Raw genomic sequence first — 10,879 nt, forward strand, 5'->3', positions numbered from 1 at the left:
TAAGAAAATCAGGCCCTGGAAACACATGATGTAGGGGACAGGGCTGTATATTTATTAGTCTGCAGAGAAGGATACATTAATTCCCCCCTTCAAGGGGCATGGCCGAAGAGTCAGGTGAACAGAGGCAAGGTTAAAAAGTCCGTGATTCAGTCAAACCGAACCTCACTTCTTCTTAGGTTCCTTGCAGGCCACAACATACCTCTGGGCCACATTGAGGGGAGGAGAATAACCATCTGCATAGGAGGTATCTTCAAACAGGACAGAATAGTCTTCCTGGGGCTAGAGAGAAAGAAACTAAGTTAAGATTCAGAAAGCCTAAAGCTGACAGTAACTAAACCTTGTTGCCGAAACTTTAGGTATATGTGAAGCTAGCACATCCTGGAAAAACACTTTCATAGAAAACTCAAGAGTTGCTTTTTTTTTTTTTAAGTCATTTCACACTTCCCTATAAACAAAAACCTGCTAATATCTAATCTTTATCTTGCCAAAAAACAGGGAAGGTTTTACTTTTTTTGTATCCCTCAGATTTTAGCAACATATGACATGTGGTAAGTCCTGGTTGTCTCTCTCCTGCTAGTTTCATTTTGTTTTGTCTTAAGGTGAAATGGAAAGTAATGGAAGGAAAAGTATGTGATGGGAGCAGGAATGAGAAATGGATTCCATTGTGTATGTCAGCTCACATCTAGAGCAGTCTGTTCAGGTCTGAGAATTTTAACTTCACTCAGCTAAATGGCCAGTGGAGAATAACCATGATGGAGATGGGGCTTAAAATCTCATAACGTGAGTAAGGATTTAAGGAGTTAGGAACATTAAAATGAAGAAAAGACAAAGGAGAGGTGGGTAAGGAAGGGAAAACAAAGATAGAACGGTCTTCAAATATCCTAAAAGCCCAATATCTTGCTTGAAAGTACACCTGTTCCACATAGTTCGAGCAAGCAGAACTATGATTAATAAGAGTTTCAAGAACACAGATTTGGACTTAATATAAGTAAGAACTTTATAATTGATAATCGGACAAGGCAAAATAAAAACCACCACCACATGAAGGTTCTCCCCCATTCTTCTACCCTTTCAGAAATCCTAATCTTAGGAACCAACTGGGTAAACTTTAATCTGTTATACTAAAAGTATATATTGAATATATTGAGTATATATTGAAAAGTTCTCCCAGGTTACCATTCCTTACCCGTTGTGGAGGAGTGTGAATCAAAGCCCGGTAGAAGCAGGTGGTTTGGGGGTACAATGCCAGCACAAGCTGATCCTTCTGGAATAAAGCTTCAGGGTCTGTCTCAGGATTGGCCTTCCATTGTGGGAGTGGGATGATACGTCTTCGGCTCAAGGTGTGTCTCCTAGTAGGGAAAAAGACTAAGTATGACCCTCTGCCCTGAAAATACATAAGAACTATTTCTCAGGAAGGATTTTCTTTACTTTCATTTTTCTAGAACCCACAAATTGGTTTCTGCCTTGATCCCACACCCGACCTTGCTCCTGACTCCTCTGTAATCATCCCTTTAGAAGAGTACTTACTCTTTGCCTTCCTCATCAATGTCATCCACCTCATATCTAAAAGGGGGGGGAAAAAAAAAAGAATATCTGACTTAGTGATTTTTCCAGAAAACTCAGGATGACCGTGAAAGTAATAAGGCAGATACATTTTCTGAGTTGAAGAGGCTAATAATAAGAGAACCCAAGAAAGTAAAGGAAAAGTGAAAAAACAATTTTACAGCCCTGAAGTCAGGAGGACCTGAGTTCAAATATGACCTCAGACTCTTTAACACTTCCTGGCTATGTAACACCTTGGGGCAAGTCACTTAACCCCAATTGCCTTAGCAAAAAAAAATAAAAAATAAAAAAAAATAAAAATTCTCAAACAGGATAAAACATTCTTACTCACTTGTTGGTAGCATGACTGTAGCTGACCACTTCAGCCAGAATCCACTGCTCATCCCCATCCACAGCTTTCACTCGAGCAGCCACCTTATCACCTGGTTTAGCTACGTAGTCCCCTGAAGCTGGAATAGCCCCGCACAGGGGTGGAGGCCTAGGGGATGAAAAACCTTGTTACCAGTTCCTGCCTCACTTCTACCCAGCTCCAAAGCCCTAAAACCCTTCCTGGAGATCTATTTTGGGATCCTCCAGCAAAAGCCACACAACTGTACCCACCACTGACCTCCACTTTCATCCTCAATTTCCTACGTTCTCCAAGACCTCAAACTATCTTTGGCTAGTCGAATCCTGCCCAATTTCCTTTCCCCAGGACTCCCACACTTACTTGTCTCCAGGTTTTCCAATCCACAGAGGCAATGTCATAGCTGACTGTTGCAATAGCGTCATCAATACCCCTCGGCGCATGGTTTTCCGTGGAGGTTCTGAATCATTGTATAATCCTGCAATTTTAGCCGCTGTGGAGGAGAAAAGAAGTGAAACCTTCTCACACTACATGGCCAAAAAATTTAGTCTTTCCATCTCACCCCTCTGCCATATGTTATCCACCAAACCATGACTATGCTTTTGTTTAATTCTTTCTCTAGTATTAACCATTAGCCCCTAATCCCAAAGACTTTCATACTCACAATGAAGGAAAAACATGGGAATAGGAAGAGGACATTCCTTTGGTATTCTAACCCTAACTCTGAGGATCCCAAACATTGTCCTTTTCTCTTTCCATGCCCTGAAATCAAATTAAAGCTCCTTGTGTGTCTATCCTATAGCACAATGCCTGGCATACAAAATAGGCATTTAATAAATGCTTGGCCCATTGAATTCAAATCATTAAATAGAAAATTCAGGGACCTATCAGTAAGCTGGAAATAAACTCAACATGAGTTATAATATATAATCCTGTAATTGCATAAGATTAAAAACACCAATAGGAAATCCAGCCAAGACATCTCTTCAAATCTCCATCAGAAGCATCACTGAGGCTTCTTTTCAACAATGAAATAATTCAAGGCCAGTTCCAAAGATCTTGTGATGAAGAGAATCATATGCACCCAGAGAGAAGACTGTGGGAGCTGAGTGTGGATCACAACAGAGCATTTTCATCCTTTTTTGTTGTTTGCTTGTATTTTGTTTTTTCATTTTTTTTCCTTTTTGATCTGATTTTTCTTGTGTATCACGATAATTGTAAAAATATGTATAGAAGAATTGTACATATTTATCAGATTATTTGTCATCTAGGGGAGGGAGTGGGAGGAAAAGGGGGAAATTTGGAATACAAGATTTTGCAAGGGTCAATGTTGAAAAAGTATCCATGCATATGTTTTGAAAATAAAAAAAATTTAAATTAAATACAAAATGCTTAAAATATATGGATGGTATCTACCCAAATATGCTCAAAATCTATGTACTTTGAAGAAATTTTAAACAACCTTAAAAGAAGCATCACTGAGGGGACACAAACGGGGGGACTGGCTCAACACTGCTTTTAAAATCTCACAGTTCTTGTTTTTAAAAATGTCTGAAAGACAGCCCTTATACAAAATAAAAGCTTTAATAAGCATTATCCTAACATCACTAACTACACAAAATGGGGAGAAAATCTTTAGTTGTCTCCAAAAAATATGGTAAGCAAAATATGAAGAATTTACAAGAGGTAGTGAATAAACACCAGAAAAATCTGAGAAAAGCACTATAGTCAACCTTCCAAAAGTGAAAACCGCAGAAACCCTCCTTTCAAGCAAACCCATCCTCCAATGTGCCTCTCCTCCCCACTGCACAGAGCAAGGCTCCTCTAACTCACCAATTCGCCTTTCTTCCAGCAAAGTCTTGATCTCAGCAATCTTATCCAGAGCTCTGCGCAGTATACTACAGAAGAAAACCAGAGGAGAAATAAAAACTAACCCACGAGGGGCAGGCCACTAGAACTGAGTGCTTCCAGAGCCCATGGAAGGAGCTGCCACCACACTAGGCAATTAAATATCTTAGAAAAAGTAAAGGAAGCTTTTAGGGGAAAGAAAGATGGGGTTTTCTGATACCTTTTTTGGTTCAACAGAGGCCAAAACGTCATCTCTTCAGGTTGCCATAGGCTACTCATGAAATGAGTTAGCCTTTCTAGATTTGAAATTAATACTACTAGCCACTTGGCCTTGAGGCCATAAACAAATTCACAATTTACAAACCAGGAATCTCCATGAGGATTTTAATATACCTACTACTGCTTTTCTAGAAAAGCTATATTTCATTGTTTTCTGTCTATAAAAACTGTCAATTCTATTCTAAGACAATTTGAAACTGAAAATAACTCACTGTTCTCTTTAAGATAATGAAGTTTTGATTTTCTCTAATGTGTCTCATTCACTCAGTGGGATAAGTATAGTAAAAATTGGATGCATAATTCATGCATTATTGAGGATGGAATCTTTACTAAAATTATGAGCTTCAATTGATCAATTCAATAGTATTAGCCTCTTATTTTTCAAAATTATAAACTACTTTCAATCTAAATCTTCTCAACTTTAAATGAGAATAACTCAAGATTCATAAATCCAAACCTGGAAGGGATTCCAGAGAAGTTATCTAATCTAATCCTACCTACAATTTACAGATGAAGATGCTAATGCTCATGTCTATATAGTGCTTTCTAATTCATTTTCCTTATAACAACCAATGCAGGTATCATCTTGAAAATTTAAAAAACACTTAGAATAAATGACAGTCACAGTCACATAGCTAAGAAAGAGACAGGATTTAAACCCACATCTTCTAACTTTAAATCTTATACTCTCTTCTTCTCCCAAGTAACCAGTAATTTATTAATTGGTCCTTCCAGAAACCAATCCACTTCTTAAATGGAGAACAATTAAAAACAAAACAAAACAAAAAACAAAACCAAAAAAAAAAAAACCAAACAAAAAAACACCATATACCCTCAATACCTATATAGTCTGGCAAAAAAATAAATTGCCACTTTAGCCATGTCCAAAAATATGTTTATTTTTCTTAATTTCAAGTTCATCACCTGTTCAGAAAGTGAATGGTATGCTTCATCTTCATTCTTTAGGTTTATCATTGATCAGAGTTCTAAAATCTTTCAAAAAAATGTTTTATTTTGATGGTTATGATAATGTGTACCTTTAGACAAAAATCCTTCCCATTTCTCTCCCTACCAGACATGTTATAAGGATAAATAGGAAGCTTATAACTTGGTGAGGGGGAAAAAATCCTATACTGGAATAGGAGTTTAAGGTCTTTTTAATAGATTTAATTAATTAAAATCTATTTAATTTTAAATTGCAGTTACTTGCTTTGGATTATAGATATCTATGTCTGTTCCCTTAATGGGCTTCAATGTTTCTTATAAATGAACCAGTTTTTAAAAATAGTTTTCTATTTCAATGTAATTACACACTTTATTTAATAATCCTTATCTCTATTTTATTTTATTTATTTAAAAATGTCATTCTGAAAAGGCAATCCCCCCAGGATTCAGATTGGCAAAGGGGGTCCATGACACAAAGAAAGTTAAGAACCCCTGGACCCACTAAGTGACCCCTAAAGTCTCTCTCAAATCTCATATTCAACATTTTAATTCTTTTTTTACTAGAATGATGAAAAATTAACTCATATTTCCAGATGCTCCCCCTTGCACCTTTCTAGAGATATACCTTTTACAGAAGGGGCACAGTTTTTGAGGGCAGAACTGGGTTGAAGATGAAAAAGCTTTGAAAACATCTGTCTAGTCATGACTCCAGACCTCTCTTCTCCATTCTCTCAGCTAAGAGAGGGTCCTGGGCCAGCCTTTACCAGCCTCTTGGGTATGCCTTAACCTTTCGAACTCAGAAGCAACAAAAGCCAGATCCAGAAACTAAGAGGGCAGTTTTCTGCTACTTGGCAGAGGAGGGGTTAGCTTATATGCCCAAAGTAAGACATTTTTTCCCCACTTCAGTAGAGAAAAGAAAAACAGTTGCCCTACTTTTATTTCCTCAAACAAGTTTGTAATGATTTAATTACACACAATCAGTAAACTGTTGTCTAGACTTAAAAACCTCCCTGAAACATGCTTCAGAAATAAGAGCTCATAAGGCCAGCAATACCAAAATGTGAGGTTTCCTCTTTATTTTGTCAGAGGAACAGACTTTGCTCTTTCAGAAAAGTCTGACCAATTCTAACACATTCAAGTGGCAACTATGAGGAACTAGAGGCAAATTTAAAAAAAGACAAGAAAAACCAAAAACAAACACCCTGACAGGGAACTTATGAACAAGAGATGAAGACCAACATAACAAAGCAGCTTCAAAAGTGGAATGAGAAATGGCGACAATGGGATATAGGAGAGTTTGGGCCACAGTGAGAGCAGAAATAATGCTTCTATCACAAGGCTTTGGATGTGAATGACATCTTTAATGATGTCATATATATATATATATATATATATATATATATATATATATATATATGTATATATATTCTACATTTACATATTTATGTAAGTATATATAAATTATATAATTATATAAATTATATGAAGATGCCACATCTTTGTTGTCATGTGTGAGACTAGGAAGAGGAAAAAGAATCCTACACACTCACTTGCACTCCGCTTCTGCATCTGCCTTGGCTGTGGTATAGAGACCTCGAAGCTTTGTCCGGTAATAAGGGGAGACTGCAGATGAACACATACATTAACAAACAAAGCTCCCTCAACAGGTCAGGCTAATTCCCACAGCACCCCCCCAATCTCTCTCCCTGCCTCACTTTTGTTTTCTGTCTGCATTCTCTCATGTGTCTTCTGGATATTGATCAGGTTATGTTCACTTCGGGAGCGTTCTTCCTGCACAGATATGGAGAGAAAAGGAAGATGAGGAAGAGAAGGTTGTCCTGCCAAACCAGCTCAGTGCCTCCCTGGGCACTTCCCTTTACTGTCTCCACCCAAAATTTTCTTCTAAAAGTTCCTGCACAAAAACTGCCAACAATTATGTCCACTGGCTCCCTATTTTCTTTGGGATCAACTTTCCTCTTATTCGGCTTTTAAGTCCCTCCATGGCCTGGTCCCAGCCTTTCATTACTCAACGAAGCTAACTGGCTTTCTTTGTTCTTCACTGGCTGTGCTCTGCCTCTTCTCCCCCAATTATCCCTGAGCCTGAAATCCTCTTTTCCTCATCATTGCTTCACCGAATTCCTCTTTATGTTCAAAAACTGCAGTTCACTCAATACTTTCGACACAAAGCCTTTCCTGATCCCATATGCCCCTAACCTTACATCTTCCTAAACCATCTTTTTTGTTTTCTGGAAACAGTTACATAGGTACATGTTGTCTTGCTTGATTAAACAAACTCTTTGAAAGCAAAGAATATAAAATAAATAAATAATGTCCTAAATAGGAGCTTCTTAAACTTTTCCTACTCAACCCTCTTTTTGCCAGAGAAATTTTTATATAACCCCAGATATTAAGATACATAAATAGGCATATTAAGTGTAGTAGTATTATACATACCTAGTTTCCCCTACACACACACACAACACACCATATGTGTTTGTTTAACTTTAAAATGGTACAATGCGGGGGGGGGGGGGGGGGAATCAATAAAACTATAAAAAAATCCCTAAATATATCTCACTTCTCTGATATGAATATCTACTTCTCCCCATGTATAGCCAATACAATGTTACATTAATCAACATCTCACAAAAACAGTTATTATAGCCAATTTGGTTGCAATTTTAGCTATTCATTGTCCTATGGCCTCTATCCTCTAGTCCTTTAGTCTCCTAATCCTCTGACCTACCACTCTCCTACCCTTCCTATGCAACTAACTCCTTGGTCTTCTCCCCCATCTCTGAACTTTCTGTTCTCTCCTCTTCAAGGAATCGGCACTTGCAATATTGTTCCTATTGCACTTGCCACCTCTAATGCTGTTTCATTCCAATATTGTTTTCACAACTATAGTCAGGGTAGCCTATGGTACCACTCTTACAATTCTCTTTTTTTAGTCACCCTCAGAATTGTACCAAGGTCATCCCTTTTTCTGAGAGGAAGGTATTACCTGAGTTTGCTTAATCAGTTGATGGAGCTCTGTCAGTAGTTCAGCTATTCTGGAGTCTGCTGACACCAATGCCATGGCTGTGGTAAATACTGTTTTCTATGAAACAAAAGTAATGAAATAAAAGAAAAGAATGGTCAAAAAGCCTCTGGGAGGAGAGCATCCTAAAGCTAAAGGACCAGCAACATTGTGGCAATCACTAAATTTAATTAATTCAGCAACAATTTAAAAAGTCTCTCCCTACAAGCATGGCACTGCATCAACAAGGGTATTTTAACAAGATGATTTGGTCCTTGCACTCCCTACACTTATATTTTATTAAGAAGGGAAGCTAGGTCTGAGAGATGATTTGGAATCAAATGGATTTGGAATCAGAAAACTATTGCTTGGAGTCTAGTTATGCCCTTCACTAGCTTTGTGCCCTTAAGCAAATTTCTTTTCTTGTTCCCAGGAATCAGTCACTTTATCCACCAAACTAAATGATCTCAAAAAAGTTCTTACAACTCTAAATTCTATGAAACTAATATTAAGAGCAAAAAATAATTATCAGTTGTCGATGACTGAATTAGCAAAGTTTATATCTCAAACTACAAAATAACAGAAATACAACAGAAAAACAAAGTTGAAAGTGAGTTTTGTAAAAAAAAAAAAAAAAAAAAAATATATATATATATATATATATATATATATATATATATATATATATATATATATATATATATATATATATATATATATATATATATATATATTAGTGGAGGCCTTAAAAAAGATTTGGAGGCAGCTAGGTGGCGCAGTGGATAGAACACCAGCGCGAATTCTGGAGGACCGGAGTTCAAATCTGTTCTCAGACACTTAACACTTCCTAGCTGTGTGACCCTGGGCAAGTCACTTAACCCCAGCCTCAGGAAAAAAAAATAAAAAGAGAGAGAGAATATAGGATTTGGTCTGTTAAAAGAAGAGGGGAACTTCCAAGAAAAAACTGCATGAGACCAGCAATAGCATGGCATGTGCAGAAACTGTTAATTAAGATAGGTGTAGTAAAGCAGAAGGGCTTTTTAAGAAGCAATGGCAGATAAGTCTGAAAAGACACAGCAAAGCAACTGATAGGAGGGGCCCTGGATAATGTGAAGAGCTCCACTTTTGTAGGGCCTAGTCTTACAGCAAGAAAGGACTTCAGAAAACCGTAAGCCAACCTCACTTCAGATGGAAGAAAACTTCCCAGAAATGGGAAGTCACTTTTACCCAAAGTTATTTAAGTAGTGGATAAAAGAGTTCTATTTATACTCAGACCTCTGCCTCCAACGTCAATGTCCCGAATCTACTAACAAAAAGATGCATAGGGAAGGGGGAAATGCTGAAGGCAGGGAAATCAGCTGCACTTCTAAATTCTATCCCTCATAACTCCCCAAGGGACTTTTTCTCATTTTACTCCCTTTTTTGCAACATGGAAATCAGAATATTGTTTCTAATCCCACATCTGTTCCTTATTATTTTACGATCTGAATGATCCTGGACCCTTCCCCCTTCACTTTTCTGTCCCTGTTTTCATATCCAGAAAACGAAGAGGTTGACGGTGGGTGACATAAGCCTATGACCTTTAACCTCTCTCTCCACAGTGCCTTCATCTCCATTGGAACTCAGACTTTAACTAGTACCTTTACTTTAATTCCAGTAATTAATGTCTTTAATTCCAACCAAAAAGGAGGTCACGCAAGAGGCTTCCAGACACAAGGAGGTATTTTAGTAAAATCAGTCTGGTGAGGAAAAGGAAAGGCGGAGGTGTCCAATCTGGGGAGTCACTCTGTGCGGTGACGGCAGCCCAAACTGGGCAACTGCAGCAAAAACGAGAACGGGCGCGTTGGGAGACGAGAACCAGGGCCAGCTCGCCTATTACTATCCGCCCGGGCTTGGGCAAGTCGTGATGATGCCGGGGGGAGCCGGTTCCTCCTCCACTTAACGGGAGGACTCTTGCACTACCTCCCTCCCAACGTGGCTGTGGAAAAAGAATTTTGCAAAACTCCGAGGCGGCCCGCAAAGCTTATGAGTTACGGTTATCTGTGAAACGGAGGTGTTAGCCCGCACTACAGACCTCATGACGCTGAAATAAGGAATGCTCTAAGGGGCTTTCTAAACATCCGCTACTATCACTACAATTGCTCTCGGAAGAAATACCCGTCGAAGCCATGATGTGTTCCTCATCAGGCGCCTCTCCTCCTCCTCCTCGCAGCAACGCACGTGCTTCTAAATACTTTGCCCCCACCCCTTCCCACGTGCTTCTAAAGGCCGCCTCCCCACGTGGTTCGCTCGGCGAACAAAGAACCCTCCGCGGCGGACGCGTGACCTCTCCACCTCCGTACCCCTCTTCCCCGAGCTCCGCAGTGTGCGCATGCGTACTTTTAGTATCTTGGGGCACCACAGCCTGGCCCGGGATGGGGGGAGCACAACGGGTAAGATGTTGCCGCTCCCCGCTCCCCTGCTCCCCTGGTCCGCTTAAGGCCCATAGCTGCTACCTAAACCTACCTACCGAGGACGAGCCAAAACGAGCCAACTGTGACGGAGGCGATGAAGACCGCAGCGACGGCAACTGCAACACCCCCCCTGAACTTTTCTCATCCTCGTTCCCGGGCTAGGGAATGTTAGTGCGCTTGCGTGTGCGCACCTATACGGCCTGCCGGGAAATGTAGTCTTTCTCTCCAAAATAACTGCGAAAAGGGATCCGGGACTCGAATCTTTACGCGTTCCCTGCCGTGCTCTTTGTTGGGAAATGTAGTTTTTGGGTTTTTTTGTTAATACCCTCCCAGTTTGCATTCTTCTAGATTCTTTGTTCTTTAGTAAAGAATTATTTGTATTACAGAGTTAGGAGCTTACGTTTTTCTCCTTGTCGTTGCTGTTTT

General features: G+C 39.3%; 1 protein-coding gene across 7 annotated transcripts; it reads right to left on the reverse strand.

Moving 5' to 3' along the window:
- Positions 1-31: 31 nt before the first annotated feature.
- SGF29 (SAGA complex associated factor 29) lies at positions 32-10,639 on the reverse strand. Of its 7 annotated transcripts, none has more exons than XM_074306561.1 (10): positions 10,510-10,639; positions 7,986-8,081; positions 6,697-6,772; positions 6,532-6,604; positions 3,743-3,807; positions 2,273-2,402; positions 1,895-2,041; positions 1,528-1,563; positions 1,187-1,349; positions 32-279 (listed from the first exon to the last, which is right to left on the reverse strand). In XM_074306561.1, exons 2-10 carry the CDS (start codon positions 8,058-8,060, stop codon positions 163-165), a joined length of 882 nt encoding a protein of 293 aa, XP_074162662.1. In that variant the 5' UTR covers positions 8,061-8,081; positions 10,510-10,639; the 3' UTR covers positions 32-162. The 7 variants fall into 7 exon arrangements, with proteins under 7 accessions (XP_074162662.1, XP_074162832.1, XP_074162578.1 ...); XM_074306731.1 differs by having other exon boundaries at positions 10,506-10,637; XM_074306477.1 differs by lacking the exon at positions 10,510-10,639 and adding an exon at positions 10,380-10,503.
- Positions 10,640-10,879: the final 240 nt, after the last annotated feature.

Source organism: Sminthopsis crassicaudata, chromosome 1 (assembly GCF_048593235.1).
Source record: "Sminthopsis crassicaudata isolate SCR6 chromosome 1, ASM4859323v1, whole genome shotgun sequence".
NCBI lineage: Eukaryota > Metazoa > Chordata > Mammalia > Dasyuromorphia > Dasyuridae > Sminthopsis > Sminthopsis crassicaudata.